The sequence below is a fragment of the Narcine bancroftii genome, chromosome 11, assembly GCF_036971445.1.
Source record: "Narcine bancroftii isolate sNarBan1 chromosome 11, sNarBan1.hap1, whole genome shotgun sequence".
NCBI classification, from domain to species: domain Eukaryota; kingdom Metazoa; phylum Chordata; class Chondrichthyes; order Torpediniformes; family Narcinidae; genus Narcine; species Narcine bancroftii.
The window spans coordinates 18,818,739-18,840,712 of NC_091479.1; the positions used below are offsets into that span (position 1 = coordinate 18,818,739).

The window sequence follows — 21,974 nt, forward strand, 5'->3', positions numbered from 1 at the left end:
GGTCAAGTCCAACACTCAAAAACGTGCTGGAGAAACTCAGCATCATCCAGTGTTTCAGGTCTGGGCCCTTCTTCAAGGTACAGTAGGCGTCTGAAACCCCAGACTGCTCGGGGATTGGGTTGGTCCAGATTTTCCGGAATGTTGGACAGTATTTTTAAAATTCATGTTTAAGGAGGAATAAAGCTTCATTGCTTGTAGATGGAACTTGGAGCCTCCACTCCATCCGCAGCACTGCTTGACACTTCTTTTGCTATCTTTAAATTTTTGCGTATATTACCTTGTTTACAACTTTGTAATTTCTTTGTGATAAGATTATTCTGCATCACGTGTGGATGTATGACGTCTTGAAGTTTGAAGCTATGGTTCTGTCCACACGTTCAATAACCGTTTCCATGGACTTCTCTGTAATCGCCTTTTTTATTTTGTAATTTGTAGATTTTGCCATGTCGTATGTTTCCATTACAACAATATTGCTCACACCACGTTCTAGTTTCTTAATTATTTCAAGGGTCAACATGTTCCTCTTTCTCTTCACCTTGCGAAGTTTATCTACTTTAGGATCCATTAGGCCAGCACGGTTAGCACAATACCAGCAACTGGGACGGGGTTTGAAAGCCGCACTGTCTATAAGGAGTTTTTCCGTTCTCCCTGCGTCTGTGTGGGTTTTCCCTGGGGGCTCTGGTTTCCTCTGGCCATTTGAAACGTACCTGGGGTTGTAGGTTAATTGGATGTAAAATTGGTCGGCTCGGACTCTTGGGACGAAATGGCCTGTTACCGTGCTCATGTCTAAATTTAAATTATGGGTTTGTAAACACTGATACTATATTTGGTTGCCACTCCACACCTGTGGCGTTTAAAGGATGCACACACACAAAAGCCAGCTACATTTAAGATGTTTGAGTTTTCAAAAAGTCCAGGTTTTGGCTGGATGGTTGCGTGATGCAAACAAGCAGCCAACTTACTTGGGGACACGCATCATTTCTTCAGAAGGAGAAGTACATATTGAGGAGTGGATTTGGCCGTTTCTGGGAGATTCCGGCAGAATCAGGATGCAAGGTTTTCAGGCTAAAGAGTGTTTAACAACCTCTGCCACAAAATGTGATAACATTTAAAACCCTCAACGTTTTGGAACCTACCATGTCTTTAACTTACATCAAGAATAAAGCCACACGGAGGAGTCACGTGATGGAGTAGTGGCCGGACAGTGAACTCCAGCCCTCTCCAGAAAAGTCGGGAAAAACAAAGGAAAACACAAAGGCACAGAAATAAAAGTTACAGAAAAGTGAGTATAAAGGTGGAAAGAAGATGGCGACAAAAAAAGAAAAATCAAAATCAACGGTAAGAAGAGAGGAAGAGAAGACAACGGAGGAAAAAGGTGAAGGCCTTACCTGTCCGAAGAGGCCCGCTGCGGAGAGAGAAACCCGCTCCCTCAGGTCGGTAAATAATGGACTACAAAAATGGCTCGCTGAGCCGAGTAAAAGTGCGCAACCGCGCATGCGCGAATGAAAAAAAACACACCGACGGGAGGGGGGACCAGCTGGGGAGTCGATCTCCACAGCCGGCAACGACAGCTGCAGAACACCTGCAGCAAGAAGAGACCACAGAAGACAATGGAAACAAGAAAGAAGAGGAGGAAAGGGCAGCAAAGAAACAACAGATGGCCAACCTAGAGGAAGAATAGAGTGAAATAGATAAAGGGAAAGGCAAGGTAAAGGATATACTTGCTCTTATTAAAGGATACATGGAGTCATTTAAAGAATGGCAAACACAGGAATTCAATGATTTAAGAAAAAGAATAAACAACACAGAAGAGAAAATAAATAAAATGGAGATGACCTTAACAGAAATGGGGAAAAAAATGGACAAGATGGAAGAGCGGGCAGTAGCAGCAGAAATGGAGGTAGAAGACTTAAAAAAGAAATTGGAGAAATCTAATAAAAAAACTAAAGAGACACAAGAACTACTAGCTCAAAAAATAGATACAATGGAAAATTATAACAGAAGAAATAACTTAAAGATAGTGGGCCTTAAGGAAGATGAAGAAGGCAAGAATATGAGGGAGTTTATAAAAGAGTGGATACCTAAGACCCTAGGATGTCCAGAACTACAGCAAGAAATGGAAATAGAAAGGGCACATAGAGTATTGGCCTCTAAACCACAACCACAACAAAAACCAAGATCTATTGTAGTAAAATTCCTAAGATATACTACAAGAGAAAAGGTACTGGAGAAGACAATGGAAAAAGTAAGAGAGGGCAACAAACCACTGGAGTATAAAGGGCAAAAAATCTTCATTTATCCAGATATAAGTTTTGAACTCCTAAAGAAGAGAAAAGAGTTCAATACAGCAAAGGCGATTTTATGGAAGAAAGGGTATAAATTTATACTAAAGCATCCAGCGGTATTGAAAATATTTATTCCAGGACAACAAAACAGACTATTCTTGGATCCAGAAGAAGCACGAAAATTTGCAGAACAATTACAAAAATAGACTGAGGGAGGAAGACGGGTAATGAGAGTTAAAATGATCACGATTGATATGTATGTGGGTAAAGACAAAAATAGACTGAGGGAGGAAGACGAGTAATGAGAGTAAAAATGATCACGATTGATATGTATGCGGGTAAAGAGGTATAAGAGTGAATAGAGACAATGAGCATACATGAATGTATCTGTACTTAGAGGAAAATATAGATAGTATAGACAAGAATTAATAAGGGAAGGTAATGGAATAGAGAGAATAAGGAGGGAATTAAAAGAGTGACCTTTGTGACATATGAAAAGTGAAATCTTTTCTGGGGGAGGCGGGGTGGGGGGAAATAGCGGTCACTGCAAAATCAGTTGACGCTTGCGAGTGGATTCGCAAATCCAAATGGAGAGGGGAGATGTGGTTGTCCGACAAGGGATAAAGGACAACTCAGGAGGTGAAGGGGAGATTGGGGATAAAGAAGATAGAAATAGGAGAGTAAGGAAAATGTTGGATGTTGTAGGAATGTTGTCTTATAAAGAGTTGAAAATAAGAAAACAGAAATGGAAAAGGAGGAAAGGTAATGATGGAAAAACGGAAAGAGAAGATAAACAAAATATAAAAGGGCTACGCTGAACTATATGACTTTAAATATTAATGGAATACATAACCAAATTAAAAGGAAGAAACTACTAAATTTAAATGAATAAATGTATTCCATTAGAAAAAAATAACATATAGGTTAAGAAATAATATTGAAATATTCGAACAAGTATAGGAGCCTTACATTAAATACAATAGCGAAAACCTACCGGGGACAAACATTACCTAAGTTGATGGAAGGAGAAGGAAAGAAAAGAATGGACTCAGTAGAATTTCTGGTGTATTTTTGTTGAATGACAACATTGTCTGACTGGCTTAATGCAACCTAGATTGTATACCTAAAATGGATGAGGGGGGGGGGTGGGGGGGTGGCTTGGGAGGAGGGGGGGGGGGGGGAGAAAAAGTCACTGTATATGTGTGAAAAAGAAATAGTGTATATCATGGTTAATGTGATTTATGGTGTGAAAAATAAAAAATTTTAAAAAAAGAATAAAGCCACACTATTACAGGGAGATTCGAATCTGGCACTGTCTATAAGGAGTTTATACGTCCTCCCAGTGTCTGCAAGGATTTCTCCCACCCTTCAAAATATATTTGAGGGGGGTGCGGGGGTGGTTGTTGGCAATGTTCCCTCTAATTTTAGTGGACAACCTTCAGTTTTCTCCTGCGATAAACTGTTTCAAGATTATTTTAGCACAGCCTCTCTCTCAGGGCTGATAAAACTGTATTGACATGTTTTAATATAAAACAAGTATGATTACATTCTATGAAGTAATGTGTATAATAGCATATAGAACTGCATTTTAGGTAACTAACCTTTTGTGCGCCCATTCATTTCCTCGGCATGCGTGCGCGCGCACAGCTCAGAGGGAACAGCAGCTGTAGGTTAATGAGGGTATTTAGGTAGCACAGACTCGTGAGCCAGAAGGCCCGTTACCGTGCTAAACATCTAAATTTGACGAAGTCTGAGACTTCCAAACCTGACATTGAACTTGTCCTGGGGCAGCACAGTAAGAACGGAACCGGGCATGAATCCGGCGCCGTCTGTTAAGAGTTTGTACGTTCTCCCCACGCCTCCGAGGGTTTCCCCCTGGGTGCTCCGGTTTCTTCCCACCCTCCAAAAACGTACAGGGTTCGTAGATTAATTGGGGTGTGAACTGGAAGGGCCTGTTACCATGCAGTATCTCAAAAATGTAAAAAAGTATTAGCAGGTGATTTAAATGCTGAAGGTTTGATTGGTCAAAAGTCGCCTCCAAAGGAACTGTCTCAGATACCATGTTCATCCATCCTCCCCAGAGCAGAAGGTTTTTTTTTAACCTATGACTTAAAATGTTAACCATTTCCCTTCCATTGGATGCATCCTGACCTGCTGAGTATTTCCAGAACTTTCTGCTTTTATTACCAGGATTGTTTTATTTCACCACTAAATGGACCACTGCTACTTGATGTATTAGTCAAATTTAATTATTATTTTGAAAAATTTAATTAGACAACAGCATGGTAACAGGCCAACTCAGCCCCGAGTCCGTGCTGCTCATTTTACACCCCATTAACCTCCACCCCGGTACATTTTTGAAGGAAACCGGAGCCCCTGGAGAAAACCCACACAGATACTGGGAGAACATACAAACTCCTTATAGGCAGTGCAAGATTCGAACCCAGGTCCAGTCTCGATCGCTGGCGTCGTGAAGGCATTGTGCTAACCCGTTACACCAACCAAAGCCAACCTCAATTCCAAAGTGTTCTTTATATTCCAAAGATATATAACCAGCATTTCAGGCTTGAGGCCTTCATCAAGGTATGGATGAAAAAATGGACTTTATCTTTGATACATACAGAAAACACTCTCTGACCTGCTGAGTTTCTCCAGCATTGTATTTTTATTTCAACCACGGAGTCTGCAGACTTTCCTATTTTACTTACAAAGTAAACTTTTTCTCCAGGGTAGGAATAGCAGAACCAAAAGACGTGTGGACAAAGTGAAGGGAGGTAAATTTAGGGGAGACATCAGGGGTAAGTGTTTTTTTAAAATGCAGAGTTGTGGGTACCTGGAATGCCTTGCTGGGGATAGTGGTGGAGGCTGAAGCATTTGGGCATTTAAGAGACTCTTAGACAGACACATGGATGGAAGAAAAATAGAGGGTAATGAGGTAGGGAGGGTTTAGTATGTTTTTTAAAGGAATATACGGGTTGGCACAACATTGAGGGTTGAAGGGCCTGTACTGTGCTGCAGTGTTCTGTGTTCTTATGCAAACTCATTGATATGTGGTCGCTTTTCTCTGCTGTTGTGTTGTGAGGAATGTCCCATGCCAACAGAATCCCTACCTCGAACTGTGCCCAATCCCACGAAGTGTTGCGGTGCGTAGGGCGCTGAAGGTGTCCGAATTGGATTTCGTAGGTAGCACTGGGACTGCGCACTGTTGTGGGAAACTCCACTTTCAGAAACTTGTGAGCCTCGTGCCACTCAACCTGCACAGAAAACCACTGCTCAGCACAAAAGGATCACACAATTTGCGGCAGAAAGCTCTTAATTCCCATCATCTGCTCACCTCAGTTTCAAACTTAACGTAGGGGCAACAGGCATCCAGTATGACTTCTTGGCGGATTTCGCATGTGCTACTATTACGGAAGGAGTACCTTAGACTTCCCCTGACGCCGCCTGGGCACACTATCTCCGTGGGCTGCAGCACTTGAGATATAGGTTTCCTAAATAGCAAAAAATGTGGCAGTGCCAGTGAGAAATGCAGTTTCCCTGTTCATTGTACAAAGGATAAATACAGCCTAGGTTCCAACTGAACCCCTGTCACAGCAGTGGTTGACCCTTAGAGGCACAGTCATCTCCGAAGGAGAAGAGCATCTGCCTGGGGTGTGATGGGTCCTTGGTGGGTTGGCTACAGGAGACCAAGGAGGAGAGGAAAGTTTTTGTTATGTTCTGGGCTGCATTCATCACTGTCTTGAACAGATCAGCTCCCGTCCAACCAGGAAGTAGGCTGCATCAAGGGGGGGGGGGGGGAATATGCCGAAAATCCCCAGTCTTCTAAGAAAGTTGTGGAGATGGTGCACTTTCTTTTTTTTTAAAAATATTTTATTTCTCGTGTTTCATCACAGACTGTTTCAAGATGTACAGGTATCAACCAACAATCTACATACCTGTGATGTTCCCCCTTCCCTCTCCCATCCCCCTTTAAAAAGGGAAAAAAAATATCCGGCCCCTTATGTAATTTCTTTTATTAATCCACCTATTGAGAGTTTTTGTCTGGACGTGGCTACAGTCGTGCTCCTGTGTCAGATACGTTGCCATATTTTAACAAAGGTGCTGTGTTGGTTTCTAAGACTGTACATGATATTTTTTCCCCATGGGAATACAGCCATGCCTCTCTGTAGTCCACCGACTGATAAGAAGAGGGGAGTCAGGCTTCCAGGTCATCGCTATACATTTTTTTTTCCCCTATGGTCAAAGCAGTTAACCTTATGTCCATGAGGTTCCCCAGCAGATACAACATTGGGCCCAGCAGAAAGGTTAGCTTCATTATCCTGGTTAGTTTATCAGCCAAATCCTGCCAAAATGGGCCCACCTTTGCACAGGACCAGGTTACGTGAACAAACATTCCTAACTCCAATCCACACCTGAGACATGTCTCCGGCACCTCTGGTTTTGCCCTGTGAATCTTTTGCGATGTGAGTCAAGCTGGTGTAGAAAGTGATATCTAGAATTAATCACTGTTGTCACACTGTCTCTACACAAGTCGGACCAGCATGTCTCATCAGTTGTGATGCCCAAGTCTGACTCCCATCGCTCTCCTGGTAATGTGTAGGCCCAGTTTGAGGCTTTCGCCTTGGAGTACAGAGTACATTCTTGAAATAAATTTGGGTGCGTTTCCCAATTAAAGCATCCCTTCAGCCTCACTAGGTGTAGGCGGGATCACCTATCCCTTAGAAATGATCTTTCCTAATGGCCTCTGCCAGTGGTTCAATCGCTAGGACGAACAGCCCTGGAGACAAAGACAACCCCTGCCTGCTGGACCTACTGAGGGGGAATGTTGTTGATATTTACCCATTTGTACTAACTTCTGCCTGCGGTTTGTTGCAAAGTGTTCTTATCCAATTAATAAATGTCTGTCCCATTCCGAATTTTTCAAATACTTTAAACAAAAAAAGCCATTCTAACCAATCAAAGGTTTTCTCTGAATCTAGCAAAACTATTAAGTTTGTGCCAAATATATAATGTTGAATAGTCTGCTCAGGTGTTAGCAGAGTGCCTCTTCCTGATGAAGCCCACTTGATCGGGATCTAGCAATTTGGGAAGGTATTGACCCAGCCTATTGGCCAGTGCCTTGGCTATAATTTTGTAGTCTGTATTGTGCAGTGAGATGTACAATGGCTTCAATGGGTCCCTCTTCTTTTTTGGTATCACCATAATAATAGCTGTTGGGTCACAAGGGTATTAATAGGTCTTTGAATTCCTTATAGAAATCAAGGGGGGGCAGCCATCCTCCCCCGGAGACTTGTTAGTTTGTAATGTTCCCAAGGCCCACTCAGTTTCCTCACTGCCATCTAATTCCGTCTGGAGTTGGTCACTTTCTTTCTTGATAGTTATGCTGATGTGATTGTCCCAGGTCAGATCATTGCAGATGTTTATTCCTGTGAACTTGACACCATCTACACTTCAGCACCATTATTGTGGACAGGAGTGTCCCCCTCTTCTGAAGTCAGTGATTGTTTCCCCCATCTTATTAACAAAGAGTGCGAGGTTGTAATCTTGGCACCAGGCTACTAGACTTTAATTCTCTTTCCAGTATTTCATCTCATTGTGATTTGATATCCGGTCCTCTATTGTGGGATTGCAACGGTATTTAGCTGCCAGTGGTGGGTGTAGGGGGTGGTGTGTCAGGGGCTGACTACACATCCTTGAGGGGTGCTGGTGTTGTGTGATCGTGGAGATGTTACCCAACTTCAGTGTTAGACAGGAAGTCAAGGATCCAGAGGCAGAGGGAAATGTTGGGGCCTGGATCCTGAACTTTAGGAATGAGTTTGCTGGGATTCTGGTCTTGAGGGAGGAGCAGTAATCAAATGTTCATGCCCTTGGTGTCTAGGTGTTACAGGGTCAAGGGAAGAGCCAGGGAGATGGCGTCTACTGTGGATCTGTTTGTCCAGTGGGCAAACTGAAGTGGGGTAAGGCTGAAATTCATGTGAGCTGTGACTAACCTCTCAAAGCACTGGTGGATGCCAGTAAGGGGTCAGTCAAGCCATTACTATGCTTCCTTCAATAAGGAGTGGCAATGCAGCAGGTCAGCAGCCTGGATTCAGCTCTGACTTCTGGTGTTGCTTGTGTGTGTGTGTGGAGTTTGCACAATCCACCTCCCCCCCAAGTTTCTCCCATACCCCACAGTGAGGGTTACATCGCAATTGTTGATTGCCCCTAAAGTTACTTGCTGGAAGGAAAAAATCAGGTGGGGCTAGATGGTGTCAAGAACATGTGCAAGAGAATAGTTTACAGGGAAATAAGTGGGGCAAGGAAATACATTCCCATCCAACAGCTGCCCAGAGTTGGTGCTATGGAACAGTTAGACACAATGACTGCTCAGGTGGAAAGGTGATAGTCCATTCAAACCCTTGAGAATCAGGTGAGATTCACCAGCTTTTCACAAGCTCCCTTCATACAGGACACTGTCGGCCAGCTCCCCAATCGTGTCACTTCGCAGCGAGTTGTCGAGTAACAACGGCAATAGTTTGGCAGCTTTTGGACTCCAAAGAAATGCAAGATCTATACAAATTAATGTGGATTTATAGAGATTATTTCACCTTGTTTCTAAGTGATAGTCCATGACATCCCAGGCATCCCAGTACAATGGAACGTCGTCAAACATCACAAACTGGTTGCCATAGCATCCCTCAGGAAGAGTTTCCCTGGAAATGCAACACAACAACCTTGATGGGGTTGGATAATAAGCTCCACATATTCATCACCATGAAACTACATTAGAACAAGCAAGGTGCGGGGGCAGGCGGGGGAGGGAAAGCACTGAGGGATGGGTGAAAAATTGTCCAGATGGTCTTTAAAACTTCACCTATCTCACGCAGAAACAGGAGGACTGGACTAATACCATATATGTTGGTATTATAAGAAGGTAAAAGTATCTTAAAATGTCACCACAAAATCTTACATGCCAAGTATAAAATCCAAATCTTAACAGCAAAGTGCTCCCCCACGTTCACCCAGTCTGACTGCCGTCAGCTCTGTACAGGATCTCAACGGGCTGGTAAAGGAGCCGATGGTGGCTTATTTTAAAATATGCAGATAAAAATTCAAGCCTTTACTGGGTAATTTGCTTTAAAAATACTGCGACAGCGCCATTCAACTTGGTTAGTGGGATGGTTGGTAAAGGACTATTGGGGCAGTCTTATACAGCGCGTGTAGCTCAAAACCTATATTTTAAGTGGAGATTCTGGGGTCGTCTCGTACACAAGTTTCTTATATGTCAACATATACGGTATATGAGGAGCTTCAACTCTCAATGTTCTTGACCCTGACCCCAGCTCTCTCCTTCCCAACTATAACAGAAAATGCTGCATCCAGGTAGTACCTGTGTAAAGTGTTACATTTTATGTTCAAGACTCTTCATCAGATTGTCAAGTGTTTTTCTTTCGCCATAGACGCTGACCGACCAAGTGAGCATTTTCACCATCTTCCAACATCTTTTGAATCAGGATTTCTTTCCATCTTTCCCAGACTACTTGCTTCATGGCGTCCTATCGTAAAAGCTACAAAGCTCTGTGACTGTGAACTGGTGAATTTGCCCTCATCTCTCACATTGATCTGCCCTTTGAGATGAGGGGAAACCTCTTCTAACATATAGAAACATAGAACATTACAGCACAGTACAGGCCCTTTGGCCCATGATGTTGTGCCGACCTATTTAAGTTAGTAGTAAAACACAAAAGTCTGTGGGCACCATGGTTAAAGTAAAAACATGTTGCTGGAGAAACTCAGCAGATCAAACAGTGTCCTTTATGTAGCAAAGATAAAGATACATGACCAATGTTTCAGGCTTGAGCCCTTCATCAAGGTATAAGCAAGACGTAGGCAGGTGCCTGAAGTGAGTTCATACTTTGGTCATGTATCTTTATCTTTGCAGTTTGACCTGCTGAGTTTCTCTAGTGTGTTTTTACTATACAAGTCAGTCTCAACTGGTCATGTAATTGAAACTGGCATAATCCTTACTGGACTTTGCCAAGGTAGATGCAGATATGTTGTTGTTTTTAGCTGATATGTTTGGTTCAAGTTTACGATTATCCAACAGTACAAAAAGACAAAACAATGTTTCTCCGGGCCACAGTGCGTATGCACACACACACACACACACATCTCACACAGCACATAATTATATTTTTATGTAGGAGTACAATTATTATGTACAACTAACCTGGAATAATCTACTCAATTTCATTAAGGTTACAGGATAACATTCATCAGTCTGGCAGCCCCTGGGAAAAGCTATTCCCCAGCCTGGCAGTCCAGACTTTGATACGCCTGGCAGTCCAGATTTTGATACTCCTGTACCTCCATCCTGATGCTAGTAGCTCAAAGATACTGCGTGATGGATGTTAGGGATCCTCTGTAATTCTTTGAGCCCTATTTAAGTAACACTCCCTGTGAATGTCGTCCCTGTGGAATGTCGTCAATAAAGGAAAGGGAACCCAAATGATCTTCTCTGTATTGACTTCAGGTCCGATGCTTTGCAGTTGGTTTTAAATAGGGGCTGGCAGGAGGAACGCATTCTTCACCCAGGGGCTTAGTCACTGAGTATACTTGAGACTAATATCCAGCAAACTGTCTCAAGTATCAAAGAATATGGATTTTGTGCAGGAGAGCGACACAGAGATAAAAAGTCAGCCGAGATTATATTAAATGGTTATGTCTTCAAGAGGAGCTCAACAGCTTACAACAAATCTTTCTTAGTCTGAGAGGTCTTCACCATCATTGGGTTAGATATGAAGTGGCATGGTTTAATTGTTTTCAAGGATGGAGTGGGAAACACTTATTTTTATTTAATGATGAAATGGTCTGGATGAGCCAGGACATGTGCTTCTAAATATTTTGTTTCTGTGTTTGGAGCAATTCTGATGTGGGGTAACGGTATCACACGCTATGTATTCACATAGATTCTGGAGAGCATTAATGCCCTGGAATTGGCATAAACATCCAGGAAATTAAGGACAACATTAAAATTGATGATGGAAGATATTGCAAAGTTTAAAGAACACTGAAATCATTTGATTTGGTTTCTAATTACAGAGTTTAAATAGTTTACCTTTTGGAACGTAAATGAAAAAGTGATATCATACGGCCCAATGCATCAAATTCAACCCTGAGGATTCCGTTCTCCATGGTGACGGAACCATCTTCCTGTAACAAGAACAGATGTGCACAGAGGTAAATCCGTATTCCCACATGAAGATGTAAGTTGGGGGAGAGAGGGGGCAAAGAAGGGATGCAGGGAGCAAGAGATAGGTGTCAAAGGAGGGACGTGGGGAGCGAGAAAGGGGACAGAGGAAGGACATGGGGAATGAGAGAGGAGGATGGGGAGGGATGTGAGGTAGAGGGGATGGGAAGGGATGTGGGGTGAGGGGAAAACAGGGAGGGAGATGGGGAAGTGAGGGGGAGGAGGGGACTGGGAAGTGGGGGGAGGGACATGGGGAGAGAGGGAAGAACAGGGAGGGATACAGGGAGAGGGGGAGGACAGAGAAGGATGCAGAGTGGGAGAAATCAAAGCACTGACAGAAACGTACACCGTCACAGGAACAATGTACAAACCGTGCCCAGCCAACCCTGGAGCTGAGGTAACAACTCCTGCAGCCGCTCCTCTTGCCAGTTCACTCTCATTTTCCATCTTCTCTCCATCAACAATTATCCTCTCTCTAATATATGAAGTTGGCCAATCAGGCCTCCCACTGGCTTCTTCTCCTCCAATAAACACAATCATGGTCACACAGCACAGATGAGGTCCTTCATCCCAACTCGCCCGTGCTGACTAAGTTGGCATTCTCAGCTCATCCCATTTGAGGGAGAGAGATGTCGGGGGGAAAACAGAGAAAAGACAATGGGAACAGAATGGTGGGGGAGGGGGGGGTTGGGGTTGGGTAAAACAGAGAGAGGGGTGGAGGGAAACAGAAGCAGGACAGTGGGAGTAGAATGGGGGGGGGGGAGAGAAAAAGAGGACAGACAGTTGAAGGGACAGAGGTACAGTACATCTCCAATTATACAAAAATGCTTGGGACCTGACCTATCTCAGTTATCTGGATTTTTCAGATAATCGAGAAATTTCTTTAAGCAGACTGTAGCATGAGGAGGAACCTTGTATCCACAGTTAAACAATAAATAAAACAGGTTTATCAAGCAGCGTGATAAACAGACACAAACGCTTCTTTTTCTTCTCACTGACATCGACATTGTTATCTGCAGTCCTTTTTGCTACATCTTTGAACAGTACACGAGAGAGATCAGGTGATTCCAATGGCACTAACCGCGCGTCAGACCCCCCCAGTTGAGGACGGTGGGTTAAAAAAAATCAACATTTTTCACATTGTGACATCATGTCTCAGCCGAAATTTTTTTCGGATACTCGAGAATTTTGGTGGATCGTTTTCTGGATAATCGGAAATGTACTGCAATGTATTGGAAAGTTGGGAAGTATTCAAGTGTTAACAGAGAAGAAAGCATTTAAAAAAAATCAGGTCAGAGATTGGCCACAACCCCAGAATGAGGTTGTGAAGTTGAAATCAATAAAAGATGAAGGGATAAATGTGTAAGATATAAGATGAAGGGAGAGCAGAGTCAGAAATATTTACTGACATAATTACCTGTAAGGAGACAACGACTGGATGTGATGGTTCCATCGGATTGGTAACGACAGCAAATCCTACACTGGGAACCTTTACCAAGGCTGCAGGTGACAAAAAATGTAAACCTGGTTAACAGCAAACTGGCCTGGAATAAACTCCACCCGCCAGTTCTCTCCCCATGGCTAGTCTACACCCTGCCACATCCTTTGACAACTCTCACTATCCCCAGTTTCGCCAAATTGTTGTGGCACCAACAAACTTAGTAATCCGGCCATCAACACTTTGGTCCAAATCATTTATGTATAATCACAAGGACACAGGACCCAGGACCAATCCCTGTGGAACACTGCTGGTCACAGACTTTCAGTCAGGGAAACCCCTTCACCGGTACCCTCTGCCCTCCGTGACCAAGTTATTTTTGAATCTAATCTACCAAGTTGCTGTGAATCCCATGGGTTTTAATCTTCTGGATCAGCCTACAGTGAGGGACCTTGTCAAATGCCTTACCAAAGTCTATGAAGATCACATCCTCTGTCTTACCCTCATCAATCCCTTCCTAAAAACACACACAACATAGAACACTACAGCACAGTACAGGCCCTTCGGCCCTCGATGCTGCGCCAAGGCATTCCAGACACCCACAACTCTCTGTGTAACAAATTACCCCTGATGTTTCCCCTAAACTTTCCTCCTTTCACTTTGTACAGATGTCCTCTGGTGTTTGCTACTCTCACCCTGGGGAAAAAGGCGCAGGCTGTCTACCTTATCTATGCCTCTCAGAATCATATAAACCTTTATTAAGTCACCTCACTGAAGATATGACCCACTGCCCCACATTAAGTCGTGCTGGCTATTCCCAAATGGCCCATGCTGTTCTAAATGCCAGTAAGATTTATCCCTAAGAATCCTCTACAGTAACTTCCACAAAGCTGGAATAATCCTTCTTGAACACTAGTTACCTGTGTATCTTTTCCAGTTTAGAGCCCACTTGGATTTCAGCTTCCCACACCTTATACCTGCTTCCTTTTCAAGTTCAAATTTATTGTCATCTGACTCTGGACCACAGTGCACACACACACATAGTACATAAAAATCACATATATGCAGTAAGATCCCCATTATCTGGAAGTAAAGCAACCAGCAAAAAATAGTGGAAAATAAATAGATAAAGAAAAAGTTTAAAATTGGCACCCCCTAGTGGTTAATTCACAAATCATGTAATTTCAAGCAACTGGCAAATACACTAATCTGACATCTACCAATCGTCATAAGTGCAGGATAACTGGGGGGGGGGGGGGGGGTAGTGGTCTACTGTATAAATATTTTGGAATGATTTGCTCAGTCAATGTGCAACATCTCCCGTGGACCTGGCCATCCCTGACTTTGTTCCCCACCAGAATATGCTGATAGCAAATCTTTAAAAGACCCCGCACCAGATCAGTGTGTTGGTGTAGCGGTTAACACGCCTTTACACAGCGCCAGCAATCAGGACCGGGGTTCGAATACCACGCTGTCTGAAGGAGTTCGTACATTCTCCCCATGTATATGTGGGTTTTCCCCAGGGGATCCGGTTTCCTCCCACCGTTCAAAACGTACCGGGGGGGTGTAGGTTAATTGAGTGTAAATTGGCGGCACAGACTCATGGGCCAAAATGGCCTGTTACTGTACATCTAAATTTTTTTTTAAATTTAAATTTAAAGATGTGGACTGACCTATAACAATGGTACCCAATTTACCCTCCCCAACAGCGACCCAATCATGTTGTAATCACCCTCTCCCAATTTTATATTTTTCCTTGAGACTTATCCTTATCCACAAGGAACTGGAATCACTGTTTCCAAAATGTTTCCCCTCTGAACCCCAATCACCTGGGCCAGGCTCATTTTCAAATACGAGGTTTATTTTGGCCCCTTCCCTGGTTTGACTATCTACATGCTACTTCAAGCATCGCTCTCAGATGTACCTAACAAAAATTGCTCCATCTCCATTAAAAGGATGAGCGTATAGGCAGGGCTAACATTGATGAGCAGTGGCAAGGCAGGCAGATGGCCATGAGAGAGAAAAAATATAAACATGAACCACATTGGATCTTACTGTATGTGTCACAAATATGGATTTGGGAAGAGGAGTTATGAAACCAGCACATCCATCCTCAAATCTACACTGCATCGCCTCCTCTGTTGGGAAGCATGCATCTCGAGAACAATGCTACTCTGTCAATGGTAAAAGCAGGTCATCAAGTGCTGTCAGATTTCCCAGCATGTGAACAAGTACTCCAGCAGCGCTCTGTTAATGACTGGATACGTTGTGTGGAAAACTCGTCCTGCTCTGGGCTGGGGGATGCCAGTAAAATTGAACTGCTGCAAAGACTAGATCTTCTTCAAAGATGTAATAAAGTATGAAATAAATATAGGAATTAGGATCAGTTGAGACTTGATTGACAGTCTAAAGGACAAATTTGTGCTTAACTAAAGCATCCACTGCACCTTCTGTCTGTTGCAATACACAAGTACATACCTAAAACAACTTCTCCCTCCAGTCGAGGCATTGAGACTACTTCAGTCCGTTCCCACGACAAGGTGTTTAGAATATTAATGTTCCTCCCAGTGTCCTGTGCACATCCACCCAACAGACTTTGAATGGCATCTTTAAGAAGTTCATCCCCAGCCCTCTGGATTTCTGCAAACAATGAACAGAGGCAAGAGAAAATACAATAGCAGTCTGGTCAACTCAAGGAGAATTTTCATTCAATGACTGCACGTCAAGGTGTTTCAGATTTATCGTCAGAGTACATACATCACATATAACCTGAGATTTTTTTCCTGTGGGCAATGCAAAATTACCACTTATTGGCAATAAGTGAACACATGTAAACAAATAAATAAATGTAAACAGACTGACTGAGCAATAAAGAGAGAAAAAAAAATCAATAATGTGCAATAGTACGGGTCCTTAAATGATTGAGTTTGATGTTGAGGAGTCTGATGATGGAGGGGTGGCACCTGGACCTGGAAACCAATTAGACAAGTGTCCCCTCTTGATTTATAACCATGGTTCTTACTAACAAAAACGGTAAAGTCTGATCTGAAGTAACAAATCAACAATCAGTTCTCGAGGTCAAACGAGACATAGATAAACAATGAAAACCATCAGGTTCTTTCTCTTGGTTCAGTGTCACTTTTGTCCATCTACACGAGATGATGGGCCCTGGCCCGAAACACTGGTTACCTCCCGCTTCCTCGAGATTCTGTGTAACCTGCTGAGTTTCTCCGGCACTTTTGTGTCTGCAGACTTTCCCGTTTAACCCTAAATTATCGTTGAAAATGTGTTTTAAAGGGCTTTCTATAAATGCACATAGGTGATGTTACATGTTATTTCACAAACGCTGTTAACACCAATTTCCTCTCCACCTCTGTGCGAGTTTACTTCTTCAAGAAATAAATTTAAACATGATATCTGGAACCATGACACTTGACAGCCAATGAAGTGTTTGTGATCCAGCCACTGTGGTAACGCAGAACACTGGACAGCCAATTTAACACAGAGAGCTCCCAAAAGCAGCAGTGAGATAATAACCTGTTCAGATATTGGTTGAGGGAATTAACTATCACTAGCATTCAGGAGGCTGCATGCTGTCTTAAAACAGAATGCTGCAGGGCTTTTTCTGGCAAAGCGGAGAGAGCAGACAAACCCCTGGACAACTATTTGAGAACAGCTTCAGTTAGTATTGGACTTCTGTGCACAAGTCTCTAGAATAAGATTTTATTGGACTTCTGTGCACAAGTCTCTAGACTAAGATTTTAACTCACTCACAACCTTCTGACTTAGATGAATGGAGGAAAATCTGTTCAGTGAGGCGCACAAGATAAACAACTGTTCCTGGATAATCTGCAAATTTTCCACAAGGTGACTAAAGCCACTGTATTCAGCCACACCACACATTTCATGCCCATCATGTGTGTCAAGGTAAAGCAAAATACAGTGAAACAAAGCCTGGAATTCAAGCAACTGGCAAAAAAAAAAATCGTGTAAATAGGTGAAAAATACGCAAGTTTAAAAATGGCGCCCCTTGCTGTTCGCCAATCTCTAGGAACCGGAAAATTCGCTTATGCGACATCTACCAATCCCCATAGATGTCAGATACGAGGGGCTTTAGGAGATAAAAAAGATAATACATACAAAAGCATACATAAATATTCACTTGTAAAGCCGGGGAGTTAAGGATTGTGGGAACAGGCAGACGGATGGAGCTGAGTTCACAGCCATATCAGCCGTGATCCTATTGAATGATGGAGCAGACTCGATGGGCCGGATGGCCGACACTTGCTCTTATTTCTGATAGGCAAGAAATCACAATCACTATATATATATATATAAAAAGGAAAGGATAATAGGCCAATCCATCACAAACCTTCATAGTACTTTAAAGCATCTTCCACTACAGATTGGATACAGGTGCCAGGCAGAACATCATGAAACTGATTGAGTAGCAACAGTCTGGAAAATGAGATAATTTATTACAATTACATAGAACTGGCCAACTAGTTGATTGCAATGCTAATGTCGACATGACGCATTCCTCCTCCACAGATCTTCTCCATCCCTTTCTCCTTCAAGCATTCACTTATTTGTCTTAAGTTCTGGGAATGGACTAAAAAATTGGAAAACCACCGATTTGACATCTTCATTCAACAACGGAGAGAGACAAAAAGCGGGAAACTATTGACCTGTCAGCTTATTGTTGCGAAGATGATTGGAGTCGATTATCAAGGAAGAAATACAGTAAGATCTCCATTATCCGGAATTCAAGCAACCTGCAGCCTCAAGCAACCGGCAAAAAAAAACACCGCAGAAAACATATAGACAAAAAAAATATGGGGTTTAAAATTGGCACCCCTCACCATTAGTTCTCCAAACACACTATCTCAAGCAACCGGAAAATCCCCACAGGCGTTGGATACCAAGAGTTTTACTGTAATTAATCATTTACAGAAACTAAATGTAATTAACAATTTTTTTATGAAAGGAAAATCATGTTTTAGAATCAGAATTTATTGTCACGAACAAGTCATGAAATCTGGTGTTTTGTGGCAGCGTCAAAGTGCAAACTTTCATATTATAACCATCTTACAACATGACTATAAAAAAAATTAAAATAATAGTGTACGAAAAGTAAGGCAGTGTCTTTGGATCAGTGATCATTCAGGAATCTGATGGTGAAGGGGGAAGAAGCTGTCCTTGTGCCACTGGGTGCTCGTCTTAAGGCTCCTGTACCTTTTCCCCAATGGTAGCAGAGTGAAGAGGCCATGACCTGGGTGGGGGGTGGGGTGGGGTGGTCTTTGAAGATAGAGGTTGCTTCTTTAAGACACCGCCTCATGTAGATGTCCTTGATGGAGTGAGGTCTGGTGCCTGTGATGTTGCAGGTTGAGTTACCAACCCTCTTGTCCTGAGAGTTGGTGCCTCCATACAGGGCAGTGATGCAACCAGCTAGAATGCTCTCCATGGTACACCTGTAGAGGTTTATGAGAATCTTTGGTGATATACCAAATTTCCTCAGACAATGGCAGGTCTTCTTTGTGATTGCATCAACGTGGAGGCTCCAGGACGGATCCTCAGAGATGTTGACACCCAGGAATTTGGAAGTTCTTGACCCTCTCCACTACTGAGCCCTTGATGAGGACTGGGTCGTGTTCGCCCGACTCCCTCCTGAAGTCCACAATCATCTCCTTGGTTTTGCTGATGTTGTGAAAGGTTGTTGTCGTTACACCATTCAACGAGCTGATCTATCTCCTTCCTTATTGCCGTTTGTGATCTCGCCGACAACTGTGGTGTCATTGGCAAACTTGTAGATGGCTCTGGAATTGCGTCTGGGTAGAATGGTGGGCTATGCACATATCCTTGGGGTGCGCCTGTGTTGATTGATCAAGGAGGAGGAGACGCTGTTTCCAATTCGTACTGACTGTGGTCTTCCGATGAGAAAGTCAAAGATCCAGTTGCAGAGGGGTTACAGAGGCCTAGAGTTTGTAGCTTCTTGACCAGCACTGAGAGAATAATGGTATTGAAGACCGAGCTGTAGTCGATGAAGAGCAGCCATATGAATTAATTGCTGTTTTCGAGATGATCCAGAGCTGAGTGGAGAACCTGCTGTGGAGCAATTGTGAAGATGGGCGAATTGCAGTGGGTTCACATCTTTGCTTAGGTATGTGTTAATTTTGGCCATGGCCAGCCTCTCAAAGCATTTCATCACAGTAGAACTTAGTGCTACTAGGTGGTAGTCGTTGAGGCAGCCCACGCTACTCTTCTTGGGCATCGGGATGATGGATACCCTTTTGAAGCAGGTGGGAATCTCTGACTGCAGTAATGAGAGATTGAAAATGTCCTTGGACACTCTGGCTAGTTGGTTGATGCAGATTTTCAGTCCCCTTCCAGGTACGCTGTCATGGGCTCACCCTCTTGAATGATGTTCTGACTTCACCCACAGAGACAGATATCACAGGGTCCTCAGCCTTTTCAGGGATTCTAATAGCACTGTTTGGTTCTTCTTCTCAAAGTGGGCATAAAAGGTGTTCAGCTCATCAGGTAATGAGGCATCACAGCTACCTATAATGTTCAGGCTGTAATGGTGTGCATCTGTCTCTAGCTTTCTCCAGAATTGCCACTTTCATACCTGGACTTCTTGTAAAGATCCTGATCCCCGGCCTTAAACGCCCTTGTTCTCACCCACAGCAGATTGTGAATTCTCCGATTCATCCAAGGCTTCTGGTTGGGGAACACCTGGTATTTGTCCTTGGGCACACACTCATCCACGCAGGTCTTGATGAAGTCGGTGACACCTGCTGTATATTCATTCAAGTCTACAGATGAGTTCTTGAATATGTTCCAGAAGCAGTCCTGCACACCCTCCTCCACCTCCCTCGACCATACTTTTGCCATATGCACCGCTGGTGCTGTGGTCTTCAGTGTCTTCTGCTTGACCTCCGATCCATTTCTCTACAGAAACTGTACCACACGATGATGCAGTTGGCCAGGACAGTCTTGATAGAACTCCTATAGAAGGTTGACATAATGGTGGGCCAGGAGCCTTGCCCACCTGTCTCCTCAGAAAATGCAGTCGCCTTTGCACCTTCCTGACAAGTGACAGTAGGGCAAAATATTTCCAACATGAATCCCAGTAGGAGGCAGAATTTTAACTACGTGAGAGCAACTTCAGCTGTGCCAACGGCAAGTCCTGATGCTCTAAATACAAACAACTATTCCTCAGTCAACGACACCAACATTTCCTCCTTCACACAGAATTCACTGGGGAGAGGAGCTGATTTGCTGCCAGGATCATTAAGTGGTTGAAATCAAACTGGGATTCTGACATCTCTTCCATTTAATTCAGAGAAGTTGCCTGTCATGTCATGAAGACAAGATGACACTTATACAAGGGCTCTTCAACGGAAAAGTAGGTCACATGACATTCTACATGATGATGTTCATGCTCAGGTGGAGAGATCAAAGGGACTGCAAGTATTTCATCGCAGCCTGTAATATCTGGTTACAAAAAAGCCCGAGAGGGAGTGTCAGGAGCTCTTGCACCTTAACATAGAATTTGATGCAGAATTGAGAAATTCAAAAATAAATCAATATTAACACTCAACTGGAACCTCATGAAACAGCTGTTACCTCCAAAGTTGTTGTAGCTGAGCGCTTGGATATTGGAAGCTGTTTCTCTGGACGGTAGCGAGACTACTCACTATCTCAATACCACGGAGAATACATTCGCATTTACGATTGCCTTTCTTAATCTAAAGAAAACAAAGAGAAAAGACTTTATAAAGGAATAAGTACCAGGGACAAAAATATACAACACAGAAACAGGCCCTTCTGGGTCACAAGCCTGCGCTGCCCAAAAACCCCAATTAACCTAGAACCTTGTCGCTTTGACAGGTGGAAGGAAATCGGAGCATCTGGAGGAAGCCCACACTGGCCAAAGAGAGAACAGACAAACTCCTTACAGATTACAGTAAAAACACAATCCTGGAAAAACTCAGCAGGCCAAACAACGAAGATAAAGATGGCTTGAGCTCTCCATCAAGGAAAGAAAAAATGCAGGCAGGCTCAAGCCCGAAATGTTGGCTATGTATCTTTATCTTTTCTATATAACAGACGCTGTTTGACCTGCTGAGTTTCTCCAGCGTTGTGGTTTTGCTTCAACTGTGGTGTCTGCAGACTTCTGTATTTTACTCCTTACAGACTGAGCTCGACTCAAACTCAGGTCGCTTGCGCTGTAACAGCACCACGCTACTGCTATGCGAATTGTGCCACCCCTTCTACAGCCGACAAAGCCATTTTGAAATGCAATCTATGGACAAAACCATGCTTCAGAGATAGCAAATAGGAAACCATTTTCTTAAGTTTCTGAGGAAAATTGTTAGTCAGGGCAATAGAAGAACTGTTTTCATGCAGCAGGACTAATAATGCAATGGGACCTTTTATACAGACAGTAAAAACCACCATCTGATAACACAATAACAGTTTCAATGTCCTTAAATGAGTCAATTCTCTTGTTTACATTTCACAAGAGTAAAATATTTTTGCCTCCACTTCTTCCAGAGACCTGGTTTTGCCGCAGTTTTTCCTTGGATACCTGCACTCCTTCCCTTGCGATTGGTACTGTGAGCCATCATTGCCCCCCCCCCAAGGCTGCCTGACCTTCAACTACTACAGAACTGAATTCACCACTTTTCTGTAGATGTGTAATGATCCGTTCTCAAGGTACCACTTTGAATCAGTCACTGCCTCTTCAGGAGCTCAATGCCAGTTCAGGTCCAGGTTCCTGAATTGCCACATACATAAGACACAAAATCTGTTTACTTTGCTTGCCAGTAGATTTCAGATTTATTCAGAGTTCATACATGGCATCACCTACAACCCTGAGATTCTTTTTCCTGTTGGCAAGCACTTATTGGTTGTGCACAATAAAACTGCACTCAACGTACACATGTAAGCAAATAAAGAAATGTAAACAAACTGACTGTGCGATACAGAGAGAAAAAGAAACCGACAAAGTGCAAAA

The 21,974-nt window shown here is 43.2% G+C and overlaps 1 protein-coding gene across 1 annotated transcript in view; it reads right to left on the reverse strand.

The window, feature by feature from the left end:
* The window catches only part of man2c1 (mannosidase, alpha, class 2C, member 1), a 105,900-nt gene that overhangs the window by 13,459 nt on the left and 70,467 nt on the right, over positions 1–21,974 (reverse strand). The window contains exons 15-22 of the mRNA XM_069902252.1: positions 20,582–20,703; positions 17,325–17,410; positions 15,431–15,592; positions 12,932–13,014; positions 11,383–11,477; positions 8,873–8,977; positions 5,620–5,776; positions 5,396–5,539 (exon numbers count right to left, since the gene is read on the reverse strand). Coding sequence (XP_069758353.1) covers positions 5,396–5,539; positions 5,620–5,776; positions 8,873–8,977; positions 11,383–11,477; positions 12,932–13,014; positions 15,431–15,592; positions 17,325–17,410; positions 20,582–20,703 — 954 coding nt within the window. The remainder of the gene's footprint in view (positions 1–5,395; positions 5,540–5,619; positions 5,777–8,872; positions 8,978–11,382; positions 11,478–12,931; positions 13,015–15,430; positions 15,593–17,324; positions 17,411–20,581; positions 20,704–21,974) is intronic.